Source organism: Protopterus annectens, chromosome 11.part0 (assembly GCF_019279795.1).
Source record: "Protopterus annectens isolate FY-2018-M chromosome 11.part0, PAN1.0, whole genome shotgun sequence".
Lineage (NCBI taxonomy): Eukaryota > Metazoa > Chordata > Ceratodontiformes > Protopteridae > Protopterus > Protopterus annectens.
Window position 1 is genome coordinate 307021642 of NC_056745.1, and position 20850 is coordinate 307042491.

Consider the following 20850-nt stretch of genomic DNA (forward strand, 5'->3'; position numbering starts at 1 on the left):
AGCCTAGTACCTACCTATGAACCTATGAACAAATAACCCCCACTCCCACTCCCACTCCGCACTTTACTTTGCAATGTACATCTAATCTGACTGTAATAAGAAATAATAACTCTCTACCTCTTAGGGCAAAAATCAAGAAACAAAACTAAAAAAATAACAAAAGATACAGAGACAAATTTTAAATATTGATCTTATGGTTGCTGGAATAATATTTGTATTGAAATACATTTTATGAATGATATGAATTTTAAAAATAAAATGTTTGCCATTTTTTAGTGATTTCAGCGGTCCTCAGCAATGCACCAGAAAACCACAACTTTTACAATTAAAAGAGTAAAACTATTGGGCACATATCCCTTAATATTTATGCTCAGGAATAATGCACCAGAAAACCACAACTTTTACAATGAAAAGAGTAAAACTATTAGGCACATATCCCTTATTATACCATGACCCCCCCAAAACGTGCACGCTGATTGGCCAGTGTGCACATTGTAAATCGAGTTATACTAATGGAAAAAGGTCCGGTCGCCCGGACTTTTTTCCATTAGTATAACTCTACTTTTAAAACACTGTCTCGCTATGTTAATTGGGTTTAACATAGCGAGACAGCTTTAAAATAAGCAACGGAGATCTCCGTTGCTTATTTTAAAGCTGTCTCGCTATGCTAAACCCATTTAACATAGCGAGACAGGTTTTAAAAGCAATGGAGAAAGCAAGATCTCCGTTGCTTTTTCGCTATGTTAAATGGGTTTAACATAGCGAAACAGTTTTAAAATAAGCAAGGGACATCTCCGTTGCTTATTTTAAAACTGTCTCGCTATGTTAAACCCATTTAACATAGCGAAAACAGTAAAAAAAAAGCAACAGAAATCTTGCTTTCTCCGTTGCTTTTGCCCACAGCTGCAGTACATCAGAACTGCCGCGGATGCCAGACATCTGCGGAAGGGCAGTAAACAGGCATTATACTATGCCATTATTTAAGAAAAGTAATAGTTTCTTTTCTTAAATAATGTCATGGTATAATAGCAATAACCCACTTCTGGGTGTGTGTAATGCTGTATTTACCCACGGTTGGCTTTGTTTGGTCCCTCGGGCTTCACCCTCAGGACCAAACCACGCCAACCATGGGTAAATCCAGCATTACCCACACCCAGGCGTGGGTTATTGCTATAATATTTCTGCTCATGAATAATGCACCAGAAAACCACAACTTTTACAATTAAAAGAGTAAAATTATTAGGCACATATCCCTTAATATTTCTGCTCAGGAATAATGCACCAGAAAACCACAACTTTTACAATCAAAAGAGTAAAACTATTAGGCACATATCCTTTAATATTTTTGCTCAGGAATAATGCACCAGAAAAACCACAACTTTTACAATCAAAAGAGTAAAACTATTAGGCACATATCCCTTAATATTTCTGCTCAGGAATAATGCACCAGAAAAATCACAACTTTTACAATTAAAAGAGTTAAACTATTAGGCACATATCCCTTAATATTTCTGCTCAGGAATAATGCACCAGAAAACCACAACTTTTACAATTAAAAGAGTAAAACTATTAGCCACATATCCCTTAATATTTCTGCTCAGGAATAATGCACCAGAAAACCACAACTTTTACAATTAAAAGAGTAAAACTATTAGGCACATATCCCTTAATATTTTTGCTCAGGAATAATGCACCAGAAAACCACAACTTTTACAATTAAAAGAGTAAAACTGTTAGGCACATATCCCTTAATACTTTTGCTCAGGAATTCTAGGCTGAACCAAAAATAATTGGAATACAAAGGCCCACAATATTAGTCTAATTCACTCAAATGTTAAAACAACAGGTTTTACATTAATATGCATTGTCTGAATGATAAAACGCATGAAACTCTTAACTTCTGGCATTATTGATTGACTATAATCATATGTAATTTATCAGAAAATCAAAAAATTATTACATCCCTAGCAAAAACCTGCGAAAAATCAGGGCTGTTGTAAAACAAATAAGTTTGGAAGTGCAATGAGGCATTATTAGGAACCAAAAAAAATACTTCACCTGATGTAGGACTTCTATAGCCATTAAATTCCTCATGCAAGGAAAGGCTGCTGCTGGGCATTTAAACATATGAGCAGTATGCATCCATTCACTGTGTATGAATAAAGGCAAAAAAAAATGAGTTCAAATGTCATCACTAGGCAACAAATTTGTTTCAAACATACAGTGCATAAGTTTGTCACTGGAGTACTATGAAATACTTACAGCGCTGTTTGAATTTGTTTTAATTACATGTTGAAAATCAGTGTCTCTTATGTTACATTTAGCACATAAGATAAAGTAAGTTAGTGCTAAATGTAACAAAATAAGCTTTAAGCAATTTTATATGGAAGAGCAAGGCACAGTATGTCAGACAGCTTGCAGTTGTGGGCCCAAGGCAGTCACCCATTTCAACCCTGTTAGAATCTACCATTGACTCCACTTAGTTTATACATTCTCATGTCTGATTCAATATCTTTTATATGGCATAACCCCATAGCTGGCCTTCTGATGATTGTATGGTATTACCATGTCACCCATTTATCTGTAGGTGTCCTCCTACTAGCCCCAGGAGTATACAGTCTATAGTGCTGTGTCATGTGGTCACAGTTGTTTTCATGTCTGGAAAAGGAGGTGGATGTCAACGACTAGATGATTTCAGCTTTGTTGAAAATGATGTCCAGTCACAGGCACCTGGAATGCATGGGCACTACCTGATGGAAGATGGAGAAAGGAAGGACTGCTAACCAGTTTTTAGAGATTCTGGTGTGGTAGATAGAGGTCAAGAAGGTAAATGCTGTGGGGAGGCACAGTTGCACATTACAACAGTGTGATAAGCGTGTTATTACCTTGCTGCACTATGCCAAGGCAAAGACACCATGTAGAAGCAGACTGACACAGCCAGAGTAGTGTCTGGTGTCACTCCTGGAGGGCAGAGGAATATTGGTTCTGGTAAAGTCACTAGACGTGTGGACATTGTTTCAGGATAGACCCTCCCTAATGCATTTTGGCAGATAGCAGAAGAATACCAGTGACATTATCACGGCCTACACTGGTTGCATTGCTCAGTGTTGGGGTAGGGTACATACCAGAGGTGGTAATATAGGCAGGCATCACAGGGTACACAGTTCAGTACTCTGCTGCCTCTCTCTGTCAGTAGCATTCAGCATGGTAGGACACCTCATAAGCGTACTCCTTCCAGGTCTCAGTTTCACAGATGCACACCATTCCAGTTAGGGGCAAACCCCAATTCCTAATGTAACAAGCCAGCACTGTGACCTGCAGGTAACAGTCATGTAGTAGCAGTCCTACCCAATCATGTATCATGAAATACCCATCAACTCAAGATCCCTATCTGCACCTCAGCCCATGGTCACTTAGTGCCAACTTTCACATCACAGCAAGAGATCATCTATGACACTGAGTGCTTATCAGCTGAAGACCCCTGCCTTTGCTTCCTGTAATGTTCCTTCCTATGCACTGTGTGCATGTGTGTGTGTGTGTGTGTGTGTGTGTGTGTGTGTGTGTGTGTGTGTGTGTGTGTGTGTGTAACTGTATTCCTAACCAACTGTGTTCATGATAGTGACTATGACCTATTCTACCCTCCCTCCCATGTGGTAAATACAGGCAAAAAGTGAGGAATGACCATACATGGACCAGTATAGCTTGATATTAACACACTGAAACAAACTGGTGAAAGACAAGAAACCAAAAATCCAAACAAGTTGACCACAAGCCCCAAAAAAATGATAAAATGTATAACTATTTAATGAAGCGCTTTTCGTCACCAAGAATACAGTAACTTCTTCAGATACCATCCAAGTTACAAGTCTCATTTTTAAAAACTTTGTTCAAAAATCACATGATGATAGTAAACCAATCAACCAACAAAAGTTGTATACATCACCATTAGGGTTAAAGTGACAACACAAAAAAGTGTTTGTTTTTTTTAAAGATAAATAAATTCTATGTATCAATTTAACAAATTGATGCTGTTACAATAGTAACAAACTTTGTCAATACATAAAAATTATAACATCCATTTAAACTAAAATCGAATAATTTGTTAGAAAATAAAAGTAAAAATAAACATAAAAATAACAATGGGAATACTGAATATTGTAATAAATAATACCCACTGACAGCTTAGACAAATGTTGTTATTATAGTCATTTCATCTGTTCAAGCTCTTCAGCTTGAGAAGACAATCTTTTGCTAAGTATAGACCAACTTTTGGAAAGACTAAGGAACAACAAAATTAAGAAAATGAAGCAGCTTATAACAATGGGTCTGCATACTCTAGACCCTCGACAGGGCAAGTATGGTCAATTAATGGTGACAACCATTCTGTCCAACTAGAGACTGCCAGCTATGTTGTACCAGAGGTGAGCGAGGGGAAAGTCTAGATATGAGCGCTGTTAGACGGAGTGAACGTATTCGTAATAACAACAATGTACGCCCAGTTACGAACCAACAAGAGGGCATTGGGAACATTGACAATCAAAATTTTCACAAAGAGAAGCAGTCTGGCGCTATCCCAAAGAGACAATACCCTCAAAATCAAAGGGCCAAACAGCAAAACAACAAACAAAGACGTTACCACAGGGGAATAACCCTAGGCTAAACATTGTGAAAAATTCTGTAGGGGACTTTAGCATCTTTAATTATTCTACATTAAACATCAACCCTGTGCTTACTGTTTATTTAGCTAGGGTTAATACCTTTGTACCTAGTAGGCGTATGAATTTGGTGCAAACCATTTTGGATTTGAAATGTTTTGTTAGGAAACTTAATCTAACTGCTTTACTTGGGAACACCATAGTTAAGGACCAGCCTCTTAGGGTCTCTAGTACATACAACCCCCCACTCCACCCCACTTTGAGTATATTTGAGAAAATATGTGAATTAGATCTGAGGCACTTGGCATCCTCTTATAATTTTGTCATTAATAGACAGCATGGTAAGGACAATGTCTCTTACGAGGAAGATTTAGCGTTACAAATGCTGAGACATGCACAATTGAGGGCCGTCAAGCCCGACAAAGGTGGGGGTTTAGCTATATTCAATTTAAATGATTATAACACTAGAATGTATACGGTGTTGAATAGTGATGCATACTCTAACGTTTCATTGAACGAAATGAATATAGCTCACAACCGCATTAGAGGCTACTTGAATGACTTATTTATAGAAGCCAAGTTTGATACTGACACAACTACATAACAACTTTATGTCCTAAAACACCTGTCATGTTCGGTATTCCCAAGATACATAAAGACCTAACAAATCCACCCATGAGACCTCTCATTGATGGTAGAAGGTCTATCACTTACCCTTGTGCCAAGGTGGTAGATACTATCTTACAGAAATATTTGAAATCTGAAACTCAAGTGTGCAAGGACTCTTGGACTTTCTTGCAGAAAATAAATGACATGGACTTTGGCATCGAGAATAATTTTTTAACGATCGATGTCAAGGATCTTTACACTTCTATCCCCCAACTTGAAGCAGCTGAATGGGTGAGTTTATTGTTAAAAAATAAAGGGGCACCAGTGATTGAGATCCATTTAATAGAGGAACTCATAGATATAATTTTAACTAACAACTATTTCATTTTTGATAAAGAGTTCTTCTTACAAAAGAAGGGAGTTGCTATGGGTTTGCCATGTGGGGCCAGCTCGGCCAATTTAGTCATGGCATACTGGGAAAGAAAGTTTGTCTTTAACAATTGTTCACACATGATGAACCTTGTTTACTATATCCATTTCTTGGATGACATTTTCATTGTATTCAGAGGGAATGAGTCCCAGGCTCATTCACTTGTTAACTATTTAAACCATACTACCCACTTTTTGGAATTTACATCTAACTTAGTACTAAGTCAATTGACTATCTGGATATTAGTTTGACTAAAGAAGAGGACAATAAGAGACTAGTGTCAAGAATATACAGGAAAAAAAACTATAGTAATTCCTTTCTTCATTTCATTAGCAGTCATCCCTTTGCACAAAAATGTTCTATTGTTAAGAGTTAGTTGATCAGGGCAGCCAAAATGGTTTCTCTTGATACTGATTTCATCAATGAGTGTAACCTACTTAGTAACATGTTCGAACAGCGAGATTACCCTATTGATTTAATTAATTCGCTAGTAGATGAAGTTCAATACAAAAGGAACCAAGGGGGAATCAAGCCTATAATTTGTGCTCGCACTGTCAGTCCCCATTTTAGTGGTTCACCTAATAACATCTTGACCCACAGTTTGGACCAACAGTTGGACGTAAGGAACGACAACTCAATGTCCAACTATAGAATTAGTTTTATAACTATTTATTGTAACGACAGTTCTAGGGTGAGATGTATTTTATTTAAAAATTGGGAATTGATTAGTAATGACAATTTTCTTGTTAAAAAATTGGGAAATTAAACAATTTTAATTTTTAGGAAAGGCACTAACCTTAAAAACCTTCTGGAGAGTAAAGTGCCAATTGATTCCAGTAGATTGAAAGGTAGGTACACCTGTGGCACATGTAGGATGTGCCAATATGTAGAAGTAGGAAGGTCCTTTATGATCAATCACATGAACTTCAATCTTGCCCACAAATTAAACTGTGATTCTAAATTTGTTGTGTACATGGCCAAATGCCAATCATGTACAGCGTTCTACTTTGGTAGAATGGAACGTAGGCTCCGTGATAGAGTTTACGAACACATTTATGCTTTGGATAGAAATAAACTTGATAACACACTGGCCAAACATTCCCATTCAACTGGGGGGGGGGGGCATAGATTTAAGTTTAAAGCTATTGATCAGATTCAAACTGATATCAGAGGTGGACACAATGGTCTGCTTCTAGAGGAACGTGAATTGATCTGGCAGCTAAGGCTGAATGCCTTTTGCAACCCAGGTTTGAATGAAGCATGTAATATTTCTTGTCTTCTCAAGCTGAAGAGCTTGAACAGATGACATTACTATAATAGCAACATTTGTCTAAGCTGTTAGTGGGTATTATTTATTACAATATTCAGTATTCCCATTGTTATTCTTATGTTTATTTTCACTTTTATTTTTATTTTTATTTTCTAACAAATTATTCGATTTTAGTTTAAATGGATGTTATAATTTTTATTTATTGACAAAGTTTGTTACTATTGTAACGGCATCAGTTTGTTAAATTGATACATAGAATTTATTTATCTTTTAAAAAAACAACACTTTTTTATGTTGTCACTTTAACCCTAATGGTGATGTATACAACTTATGTTGGTTGATTGGTTTACTATCATCATGTGATTTTTGAACAAAGTTTTTAAAAAAAGAGACTTGTAACTTGGATGGTATCTGAAGAAGTTACTGTATTCTTGGTGACGAAAAGTGCTTCATTAAATAGTTATACATTTCATCATTTTCTTTGGGCTTGTGGTCAACTTGTTTGGATTTTTGGTAGCTTGATACTAACACTGCATGCATCTTATTTATATATGGTGTTGGTACAATGTTGCTGCGTACTTTTCAGGGCCCATAAGTCTTGACTAGATGTCTCCAATTTGCCTGCGCTGTTGCATACTGCAGACTTTGCTGTCCAGGAAGTTGTGTGGGTGCCAAAAGGTGCTGTTCCACTGCACTCCTGCCAGACAGCACTGCTGATACTTCTTCCCTGCTGCCTATGTGCATCCATGTGAGAAATCATAACAGCATCCCAGGACTGCACAGCTTGTCTCCTCACCAACATATTATGAAGCATGCAACATGCTGGCAAAATCCTGTAGGCTGTGTTGGGGGCATACTGGAGTGCTTCTCCCAGACATGCCAAGGCAGAAGAAGAAGAAGGAGTTGAGAAAGCCAAACTGATGTTTCTGATACTGCATGTTTGTGCTTGTGTAGTTTTATGCTGGTGTTCACCCATGGTCTGTGGGCTCCTTACAGGTGTCCTAAGGGGTATCTAGCATCTCCTGCCACAGAATATTAACATTATGCAAAGGGGGAGGGTTAATACATTTGCAGTCACTGTAAATGCAGCCATGTACTTTACTGGTAGTCATATTGCCTGCCTGTACCAACTAGACAGCCCAGTAGAATGTCATTGCAAATAACAATATAGCTAAGGTTTATACCATATGCATGCAAACTACCTGGATGCTATGTGGGCACATTGCTTATGGATTACATATCTATCACACACTACCTGTTAGTTCATGGAATGGTAGCCCTTCATGTTTATTAACCTTTGTGACTATGAGCCAGGTGGGACAATTATTGTTGAATGTATGCAATCTATGGCATTCAATATCTCAGGGAGGTAGGTGATGTCATAGAAGGCCCATATGATGCTAGGTCTCTCACTTGTGGTTTGGTAAAAAGACATTCTCCATACAGAAGCATTATGATGAAAAACTTGCTGAGGATCATAGATGCAGAGGCCTGTAAAATAAACATCTTGTCCCCAGTTGGTCAATGAAAGGTCCTTGTACCTAGCATAGTAACAACAATACACACCTTGGTCTCCACAGGTATAGGATGGTTTCTCATTCCTATTGATTCTGTGTGTGAGATGAACATGCCATCCAAGATCAGTGCAATAATTTCTTGGTAACTGAAATTTAAATACGTCACATGGCTAGGTTTCTTTTGATGCTTGATGCCACTTCATGAGTACCACTGGGAAACATTGGAATTAAGAATGACTATATACTTCCTCATGACCACTGTTGCTATTCCATGAATTTTTGCTATTTGCCACTAAGAAATTTTTAGCATATTTTGCCATTTTATCATCAAGTGTCCACTGGTGTGCAGCCTCCTTCAGATATGACTATAAATCCTGACTATGTTCATCCCTATCCTGTTTCATTTGCATGTCAATGTGCAGCCATTTACATACATATTTTGTTGTACATTTGGACTCACTGCACTGGAGAACAACAAGGGACTATGAATCTCTACTAGTCTGTGCCAGGTTGCATGTGGCTAATTCTGGTGCAAATGCATGCTGTATATTATTGAAACTTGTCTATGAATCTTGGCCTAGAGGCATTAGTCAACCTATAGTAGTTTATGTGGACAGATTTTCTTCCATGTTTAAATGAGTCAGTGAAAAGAGGTTGTTGACAGACGACTGGCTTGAAATATTATGTTTCAGGTGAATAGTAATTCATGCTGGAATCATAATAACCTTCAACAGTTACAAAATATATGTATATTTGTTCCCATCTGTTACTATTATATCTCCAGCAGCCTGAAGTTAAGTATTTGAAGACAGCCTTGATGGTGTCTGCAAATCAGTCTACTATGTCTATTTCAGACACCCAAGAATTGTGACACCAAAGTCTGAAAATATTCTCTGTATCACACAAGACATGACATCACAGTTATCTGAACTCATAAACTATATGAGCAAATGTAACATTTACAAGAAAACTCATTTTTTGCAGGGTCAAGCCACCCTGCATTGCCCATGTAATGGGCAAGCACCTCTCATTCTGAGGTTTCTGCAGCTCATAGGAAGAGTGATGACTGACAGGTAGTGCAAAGCCCATCCCACTCCCTGCAGGAAGTTAGGAGATTAGTATCCTAACAATGACTATAAGAGCAGCAGCAGCATCTACCTTTTTGTGACCAGAGAGAAAAGTGCACGGAGCGGTTCAAGATTCAAGCTGTTATGCAACATCATCTGTGATACAAGCTTTGGTCATCTGAATAACTAATTGTAAGTCAGTGCAGACCTTTCTGTGTCTGTCGTTTCTGTCTCTGTGGGAAAATAAATGTAGCTTTGTAAGCAAGATTTCATTCTAATTCCTTTCATTAAGATTTACTTCTAAGCTACATTCCCGTTTAGTCCACATTTCACGTGATAATTGTCTAAGGTAGGGTTTTATATGTTGACAGCAACCCTATTGTCTAGCTAGTTTGGTATAAAGTATCCATTTTTCAGAATGGAAACACACATTTGGAACCAGTGGATATTGCTAACATAGTAGCAACCAAATTCAGTGCAGACTTCACCCCATAGTCAACTATATAATCTTACATATCCCTGAAGATCTCTGACCACCAATTATTACCAAAGTACATTTACTAAAAGTAGTTTCTAAAACAAAAAATGATGATGATGATAATAATAGTTATAATAATAATAATAATAATAATAATAATAATAATAATAATAATAATAATAATAATAGTATTTAATTCCCATTTGTTAGCCGGGTAGGCCGACTGGACACAGAGTCCTTTTCCATATAAGATCTGTGCGCAAGGTCCGGTTAAGTGAATTGATTAAGGTCACACGGAAGGTAAATGAGGGCTGAGGGAATCAAACCCTGTACCACAGGAGTTATAACTCACAGCCTTAACACTTTGTAACAACTACCGGACAAACAGCACAAAACAGGTACTGGCAGACCAACTTCTTAACAAATTCAACCTGGCTTAGGAACCAACTTTGTCCCCCAGTTATGGTGCAGAGCTGTGGTGATGCATCTTCTCAAGGATGGCCCCACCTTTGACCTCAGAAATGATTTACCCATCAGTCTGACAAGTCTCATATGCAAAGCTATGAAACAAATCATAATGGCCCTAATTAACATTAATATCAAAAACTCTTATCAGACTTGAATTTGTCAAGAGTAGCTTTTTTCTGATGAAACTAGAAAACTTTTTTGAGAACATGACACAGGCATTGGACAATGGGCATGCTGTCCATACTGCATACCTTGCCCTTGCTAAGGTATTTGACCCTAATCCTTATGCCAACATAATAAACTATAGACACACTCCATACCAATCCCTATATTGTTAAATGGATTGCAAATTGATTGAAGGAAGAAAGTGATACAGTGAGGGTGATGGGTGCTTCAGATAGCATGAGGGTCACCATTGGAGTTCCCCAGTGAATCTGTCTTAGGACTTCTGCTATTTGGCATCTACTTCTCTGATCTCCAAATTACAAATGAGGATCTCTGGTTATTCAAGTTTGCAGATGACTGTAAACTGGGTGTCATCTTCAAGTCCAGTTCTAACACACAAACACTCTAACACGAGCTTACATTTGTTAAGTGGTGCACTAAAATGGACTCAGGTTAAAGGCGAAAATGAGCAACATTCTTACATTTGGTAAACAATCCTCTATCCAGCTTATAGTATAGACAATAATCCACTTCAAAATGAGAATGTAGGGAAAGATCTTAGAACATGGGTGAATTGTTCCCACTGGTTTTACCATTATGTTGCAATGATGGTTAGAAGGTGCTTTGTCTTGCATAACTCCTTGCAAAATGTATATCTTGACAATCAGAAAAGTTTTTCACACCTTTTATTCTGCGCATATTAGGCGTATCACAGAATGCAATGCCCCTTTGGAATGTATCTCAGTAGATACATCATGGAACTGGAAAGGCCTCAGAAGTTCTTAACTAAAAAGATCAAAGGCTCAAATTCCCCGAGCTACCAAGAGAGTGAGTGAGTTCTGTCACTGTATTCAGTATCCTACAGACTCCTAAGGGGTTATATGTACCTCGTTTATTGGGCCATAAGGAATCCAGTAGTACAAGACCTCTTATACCATCATAAGTATAATGGTCCTACAAATACTTGGACCACAGACCTTAATCTCTTTAAACAAATAAACGAAACAAGGTGGGGAGCTATATCTGCCATGTAGTACCTACCCCTTCTTTAGAACATATGTCTTCAAATTAAGCTCCGCGTTTCACTATTCTCTTTCAGTACAGAGCCAGATAACTGGATGAACATTCATAAATTCACCCCTGCTATGACTCGCCTGTCCCTCCTTGAAAAGAGACGCAATGCCTAGGGTGTTAATGTCTTCCTCACCAAGTAATGGTGCCGTATTCTAGAGCAAGTCCATTCAAGGCTGAAGGTGTCCAGGTAGAGTTGTGCATGAACATTTGCAAAAAGATGATTAAAGAGAAATAAAAACATATTTCATGTCTGCCTAATCAAGGTCCTTCTCAGGCTTCTACAGTTTAAGAAGTATACAATTAGCGGTTTACAGTATGTTTTTTTTCCAAGCCTGGCTACTTTGGCAGACTACTTTGTACATTTAGAGGGATATAACATGCCTTTATTTTTTTCATATCTTGCTATATCAGCAACTTGTGTTGTCAAATTTCATTAATAAAAAAAATGTAGTACATGAATGAGTGCAAGAACACCCCAACCCTGCACTGCCTTGCTTAATATAAAGCCTTCTGATGTCAATCAAACTCAGGAAAAGTCTACAGTCTTCAAAAAAAATTGTCCATTGATGTAGTGGTACTCGCTACACTGTATTTTTACTGCTTACAGCCTTTAGTCTTTCTCCAGTGTTTGATATTATTCTTTATATCTATTAAGGCTTCAATAATTCTCTTTGGAATTTCTTAATTGTATACATGCATTCTGAAATATATATAAAAGAAGAGCGAGATACTTTATTAATTTGTTAAACTGATAATGGAACTGGTGTGTCTCAGATTTGTTACAGCAATAACTTAGATCACAAGGCACAAAGTAAATGCAATATATATGAACAATCACTGGGGAGGTAAGAGGAAACCAAAGTGCACAGACAAAAGACATGTAGATGTTGAGAGAACATGCAAACTCCATATAGACAATGACCAGAGGTTGGTAGTGAAGCAGAGGTCTTAAATAGTGACCCACTGGGCTGCTTATAAACATTTAATTTCCATTAGATAATAAACCTTCATTGATCTCTTGGTTAGAATCACAACCTCCCATGCTTACCACCTGTGATCACATCCCATGACTTTACCCTATATTATAGTGATACAAACACCTAGCTCTGTATGTCCCCACTTGTGGAAGTGGTGATGATGATGATGACTGTGCTCCGCCAACCCCTAACCTTGGTATGGTATGGTATGTTATGGTATGGTATGGTATAGTATGGTATGGTATGGCATGGTATGGTATGGTATGGTATGGTATGGTAATAAAATGGTTCTAACATTTAATTTTAGAATCGCTTTATTAAATTATGTCATCATGGCCCAGGTGTATAAGGTACTCAGCTTTACCTCATTCTGAAAGTGTATCTCATTGTATACAGACATTAAGTAATAAACTACATCATACTCTTTCCAATTCCTTAACTATACAGCAGCCATGAACATTCACAATCAGCTGCCTAATGACCTGCTGGCACTGGGATGATATTAACCATAATGTCAGCATTTTCAACTGACATTACTAAAACATATTGCAGTTTTAAATAACACATTGTATAACAATACAGTAATGTTGTATGAATGTAGATCACTGTGTAATACTATCACTCCTTGGATGTCAGAAAAGCCAGGATCATTTTGTGGTGACCCTGTACAACAGTGATGTTATTACACACAGCCTGAGACTCGAATGCATTTTTGCTTACATTACATACCCTTCAAAGCTCATTGTTTTCCTCTCTTGACAATGGATGCTATATTTTTCAGTGGCTTATAGTCTTCAGTTTTGGCTAAATCTAACTTTGTTTCACAAAAGAAAATTTATATTTTTTATTGAATAGTTGGTAGACAATTTTCTTACCCTGAATTTCACATGGCAGAATATTTGCCACTGATCATTTATGAGAATTATTGCGATCCCTATGACTAAAGTTAACATCTTCTACTAAAATAATCTGTTACAATTATTTGATTTATAGCTGCTTGTGATTTGATCTTTTACAATTCAAATACTGAAGCAGTGAATTGCCAGACTGTACCACTGTAAGATTTAGCACAGAATTAGTTATTTAAACACAGTCGTTAGATCTGTTATTTCACTTGCTTATGTAATTTCACTTGAATGTGATAATACATATTTCACACTCATGATGATTTGTTTCCATCAATAAATATTTTCACTTTCATTGTCTGTGTTTAGTAAATAATAATCCATTCCAAATAACTTAATTTCTTTATCTTTACAGATGTTTATTTCTGCTTTGTCCTTTTCCTACTTTGCAAAAGCACTATCTGGAAGCTACACAAAAACTTCTCTTACACATATCGAAAGGAGGTTTGATATTTCAACGTCTCTGACTGGACTTATTGATGGAAGCTTTGAAATTGGTAAATTTAACTTTAATTTTTGATAGACTGTCGCTGTCAAGTCAACGTAAAATGATTTGTAGAGAGCTTTGTACACATGATAATAAATATGACATTAAACAAAAAAGAATCATATAGCTTAACAATTTTATTCTTACAAGAGAGACAAATCCATGTGTAAGTTAATACTCAGTGTCACTACTAGCTAATAATTTTGGCAAGCAATGAATATTTATGCTTGCCTTCCATATGAAGAAAAGAACTCATCAAAAATAAGTTAAGGTAGTCAAGATAATTCATAATGCATAAACTAGCAGCCAAGCACGTTTTGAAAGTGTAACCATATTACTGCCCTACATTGTTGCACCTTTGCCCTAACCTGTAAGTGGTAGTTTTAAGTAAATGTTTGTTTTATGGTACATTGTACAGTGAGCTATTGCTTGTCAAGCATAAATAAAGATTTTATTTGGAACTCTTCAGGTTCTACACAAAATTAAAAACAAATTATATAACTTTACCTCATTAATATATTACTAATATGCTGTGGTGGTATGGCGGTAGCGTTGTTACCTCACAGCAAGAGGTTCTCCCATTCGATTCTCGGCTTGGCTTGGGAGTGCCTTCTGTGTGGAGTCTGCATGTCCTCCCTGTGGTTGGGTAGCGTTCAAAAGACATGCGTGCATAAATGGGCGTGCCTTTGTTAAAGGTTTGGTGTCGAGCTGGCACCTCGATGTTTCGTAAAAATCTACTGCCAATCATTAGCAGACCAGAGTTCCGCTGTGGCAACCCCTTACCGGGAAAAAGCCGAAAGACAAACAACAACCTCATTAATATATTACTATCTGAAGATATCAGGAAGAGCATGATTATGATATAACTCCATAGGAAATATATAAATAATCGCCATGACATCTGGAATACCAGCTGAATAACACGAAACACACAGTATTTCATATTCATGAAAGCAGATGCCATATGCTGACCGTCTAAAAAAACTCCAGCTATACTCTGTGGCATATCGTCTACTCAGAGGCGATCTCTGCTTAACATACAAGGCCATGTCAAAACCTGAGCTGTTGGACATGCTCCACTTAAAGGAATCCCTATCCCTCAGAGCCACACGCTCCAAGGATCTAAACCTTGTCATCACAATGAATAAAACATGCTGGAGGGATAGGTTCCTGACCCAGAGGCTCCCCATACTCTGGAATAGACTGCCCATACATGTCAAGCAGAGCACCTCATTGGCCCTCTTCAAAAGGAACCTTGATGATTGGATGGGAGATAGGAAATTCACCCCGGGGATCATGTCAGTCACCCTGCTAGACAGGGGTCCAGAGAAGTAAATATTGTGGGAAGAAATATCCAGGGAATTGTTATGGCTAGGCTTGCATAGGTCCTAGGGCCGATAGCCTAGTACCAACCTATGAACCTATGAACACTGGCATTTAGTGAAATTATACCCTCACACAAATGGAATGACTACTGTTTGACTAAAACTCATCATTGCAGTACTTGGTTATGACAATTAGGAATGGTTTATAATATCAGTATTCTGAAATACTGGGATAAATTTACATGCGATATGAAAATGTACAGTCAAGATAAGCTTCCTTTAAGCAATGAAGTCCCAGGTTATTTATCTGGCAAAATTATTGATTACATTACATCCTTTTAGGAAATTGAGAGACAATACAGATAGAGGTAGAAGGTTTGATCATCTTGAGTTACCTATGCAATGCGCAAAGTTTGGGTAATAAATATAATAAGGATTTGAATCTGTTAATAGGTCAAGATAGGTTTAAAACTGTAGCAAGAGTTGAAGCTTGGTCTTTACTGAATATGTACTTCCTTAGTTATTTATTATTATTATAGGCAAACCAGACCAAACTCCATAAGTGGTGGAGTTTTGTTCTTGTTTCACAAATCTATTCATCAGTATTATTTTTTTTTTCTGATGACATTAGGGTAATACTCACAGTGGATATTTTGTTGTTCACTGATCCCATTAGATTTGTGACTTGCAACTGAAAACCAACAATGAACACTAATAACCATAAAGAGTACTCTGTTTGTTAGGAAACTGGAACATAAGAACACATTATTGTTAGGAGAGTTCAGTTTTGCCAGTATAAACTGGGGATCCACTGTCAGATGTTGAAGCATGGCTATAGTGCTTGAACAGAGGAGGAGCTTGCACATATCATGAACTGCGGATGATAACCACGTGCATAAAGGGAGGAGGTTATGGTCCTAGTTATGTGCATTCCAGAGCGTACCATGAAAGTCTACTAACTAACAAGTTTTGTGTACAGCTACACACCCTTGTGTTCCTCCCCTTCCCTGTCCACTGTAGGTACACTATCTGCCCTCCCAGTAAAGTGGGTATGATTCAGCTAATGGGCAATGCCACTCATCAGAATCAGCACATGGGGCAATCCCCATCAGGGTGCATTCATGCAGACCTGTAGTTTTACCCCCTTTGTGCCATGAACAGCATTGAACCCTGACACCACAAGCCAATAAAGTAGACACTGCCAATGTTCACATCATGGCAACTTTTCCCCACCACTTTAGGAAATGTTCCTTGACTCCCTCAGAGCTTCCCATGCTTACCACCCCGTGATCACATATTATGACTTTACCCCATATTATAGTGATATAAACACCTATCTCTGTGTATCCTCACCTGTGGAAGTGGTGATGATGATGATTGTGCTCTGCCCACCCCCTAACCTGGGTATGGTATGGTGGTATATGATGCACAGCATGACCAGTCATTGTACTGCCTGCATATCCTGAGTGAGATACCACAAGCATAATTTCAATCTGTGTTGTCTGTGTCATGACCCATAGTTGTAAACCAGACACTGCCACTTTGCCAGTGCTGTACTCTTTCTTCATCTGCCTCACTTGAGGTACTGCCACTGTATATTACTCACCTGACTCTCTACCCTGTCTGTCTAATGGTGCTTTGACTGGTATGGAAAGCCATGTCATGATGCTGCAGTTGTTGATCAATGCCATGTTGTGTAACATGGCACACACTGCAAAGACTTTTTACATATGGCTGGACTGTATTGGAGTACCTCTCCTGAGGTATCTAGACATCACAATCTTCCCTTTGGTAGTCAAAATACATGCTATTTCCTGCAGAGATTGGGGGGGGGTAAATTTGGGGCTATCAACCAGTACTGTAGCATAAATCTGGCATCACCTGCAACAAACCATATGCAACATTTTATATATGTCCTGCTCCCTGCTTGTATGGTATTTGTGTGAATACACCTGTCTACCTAGCATGTGTGTTCACCTACCCATGAGGTAGCCTGTGAGAAGTCGTGTAGCAGGAACCATTGCTATGGATTAGAGATGTGCCAAATGTGTGAATTTGGTGCACCTATACCACAAAGGTTTGAATTACTCAAATATTACTAACTGAGTATTACAAATAGTTAACCAATAGCCTAAATAGTTAACCAGCAACCTAGCGGTCAAAACCTTCTTAACCTTCTCCTCACTAACATTACATCTACATGCACTACTCCTGTGTTATCCTCATCTCTGGTAAAATCTAATCACAATCCGTAATCTTTTCCTTTACGACATCTAAAATCACCATAGCAAGTATCTCTGATTCAAGAACTTTAAAAATTCAAATGCATTAAAACTATAGATGAGACTGAAAAAATCATTTGCAATATTTCCAGCTCCTGTATAGCTTCAGCTAATAGCAACATCAAAACCAAATACATTGGGGAACAGCCAAAACAAAAAACAAAAGATATTTTGTGGAATGCAAAAAATAATAAGCTATATAATTGAAGAAAAAGCTAATTACAGCATTTTATAAGTCAAAATGTATCCACATTAAAGACGTTATCAACAAGAACAGCAAAAATCTATAAGTTACCATAATGTAACAAAACAACATACAGCTTTCAGTAGAAAATGAATTTAAATTAACATCCAAAGATAAGGATGATCATAAATCTTTTTTTTACATCAGACAATTACAAAATAGCAAACAGCAGTGTTATGAATTAATGCATAATGGTATAGCCCCTCTGTTCCTAAAGATATTGATAATATTCTTGCAGATAAGTTTACTGCCACTTACTGACAACTTCACATCAGAAACAGTTATTGAAGATCTGCAAAGTTCTGACTGCCTTCCTTCCTCTAAGATTAATATGGAACATGTTTGAACTGCACTCTATAAAGCAAAAAATGCCATGTCTATGGATCCCTGCAACATACCAAGTTGTTTAATCAACAGCAGCAAGCGAACAGGGCATGTTCTTGTGGTATGGAATGCAGATATTGTGCCACTCCATAAAGGGTCCCCACTTCAGATCCCAGTAACTATGCATCTCAGCCTAACATGCCTAATTTGCAAAAACATGAAGCATAATATATCTTATTTCATAGCACAAGTTTCAACATCTTATTGCTCAAGACCAGCAACAATACTTTTTGTTAAAGCAGTATTATGTCTACTTAATTTAGAAAGCTAAAAATTTTCCAAAAACTGTTGAAACATTTTTAAAATATATCCCTGCTATAAAAAGCAAAGATTGATTTTTGTATCAGGGAATGACACTGTCTACTACAGTTTCATTTTCTCTCTGTCTCTCTCTCTCACTCTCACACACACACACACACACACACACACACACACGCACACACGCACACACGCACACACACACACACACACACACTGACTCTCTGAGCTGTAGTCCAATTTTTAGTTTTTTTGGAACTGGAAGTAAATGATGTACTTCCCTTTCTAGGCACAAGGATATTTAAGCATTGTATCTAAGAGTAACTTAAAAACTCCTGATGAAGGGTTTATGTCAGCTAGAAAGCTAAAGTAATTACAATACTTATGTTAGTCCAGTAAAAGATATTACATCATCTTTGTGCTCAAGATTGTTTGTGTCATCCTGAACTGTGATTCGGTTTACTTTACAATTACTGCTCTAAGCTATTAAGCATAATCCACTTACCTCTTTCATCTTACTGGCCTCTATTAGCTTTCCTAACATAACTTCTACTGCCCATATCTTCATCACTTATACTCATCCTGCTCTATTATACTTATACTCATCAGTTCTCTCTTTTATATTCTACTTAGTAACTGTACAGGTATTGGGTTTGTTAGATCTTCTGTGTATATATTGTTTATCGGATTCTTTTGCTTACTCAATATAAACCGCTGTTATTTGAATGCTGTATGTTGTTTTGTTACATTATGACATCACCATGGCTGAACCTTTAACTCATAATTATTTGAGCAGTGTTCCATCCCCAGTAAACAATTTTGAATAGGTTCATAGGTTCATAGGTAGGTATTAGGCTATCGGCCCAAGGGCCTACGTAAGCCTAGCCAACAAGGTTCCCTGGCTTACGCCACCCAAGAAAGTTATTTTCCTGCGCCACTGTCGAGCAGAGACACAGAAGTGATCCCCGGGGTGTATTTCCTATTTCCCATCCACTCATCAAGATTTTTATTGAAGAGTGCTAATGAAGAACTTTGCTTGACATAAATGGGTAGCCTGTTTCAGAGTATGGGAAGTCTCTGGGACAGGAATCCATCCCTCCAGCATGTCCTATTTATTGTGATGACAAGGTTTAGGTCCCTAGAGCATGTAGCTCAGAGGGATTGGGATTTCTTTAGGTGTAGCATGTCCAACAGCTCTAGGATTGACATAGCTTTATATGTTAGGCAGAGATCACCTCGGAGTAGGCAATATGCTATGGAGTAAAGCTGGAGTTTTTTGAGGTGGTCAGTGTAGGGCATTTATTTGAGGCCAGTAATCCTCTTTCTGAGGTACTTCTGTGGCCTTTTCAGCTGCTGCAGATGTCTTGTGAGGTACATTCCAAAAGGGGCATTGTAATCTATAATGGGTATAATGAGTGTCGAGTAGAGGGGAACAATGACCTCTTTTTTCCTGGATGAGAACCCTTTTATGATGAGGTGTGCTACGTAGAAGGACTTCCTGACTACTGTGTCGATGTGACTATCAAAGGAGAGACTCCTGTCCACCTGCATCCCAAGGTCTCTTATCACACATTCGGTGTTAAGTAGATTGCTGCCTATGTGGTAGTTCATGGGTACAGAGTTTTTACCAAAGGGGATGACACTGAACTTTTTGGCATTGAGCTTGAGGCCATGGCTCTGACACCAGGTACCTGTCTCAGCAAGGCCCTTCTGTAGGATGTCCACATCATTTGGGGACTTGACTATGGCTCCTAGTTTGCAGTCATCTGTGAACTTCATTAGCCAGAGGCCTTCTGTGTTAGCCTGTACTTCAGAGAAGTAGATACCAACAGGAGAGGTCCCAGGACGGAACCCTGTGGTACTCCACTTGTCACTGCTTTTAGGTCAGATTTGGAGTCTGCAACTTTTACAGTGTGGGTTCTGTCAGTGAGCCAGTTGGCAACCCATCTTGTGACATAAGGATTTATACCTAGTTTAGTGAGTTTATCTATAATTCCAGAATATGGGATGGTGTCGAAAGCCTTGGAGAGGTCAGGATATGCTGTGTGAACCACCTTACCCTCATCTACGGCTTTGGTGACTGCTCAAAGAAGTCGATCAGGTTCAGGAGGCATGATCTGTCTTTCACAAACCCGAACTGGGTGGGATCCAGAGTTTGGAGGTTACCAATGTCTTTGTTTATGAGTTCCATGATGATACGTTCCATGGCCTTGCAGATCAGGCTCATCAGGCTAATAGGTCGATAGTTCCCGGGA

The 20850-nt window shown here is 38.0% G+C and overlaps 1 protein-coding gene across 1 annotated transcript in view; it reads left to right on the plus strand.

Moving 5' to 3' along the window:
* The window catches only part of LOC122815361 (solute carrier organic anion transporter family member 1A1-like), a 418921-nt gene that overhangs the window by 114925 nt on the left and 283146 nt on the right, over positions 1–20850 (plus strand). The window contains exon 3 of the mRNA XM_044087816.1: positions 13971–14112. Within this exon, the coding sequence (XP_043943751.1) occupies positions 13971–14112 (142 nt within the window). The remainder of the gene's footprint in view (positions 1–13970; positions 14113–20850) is intronic.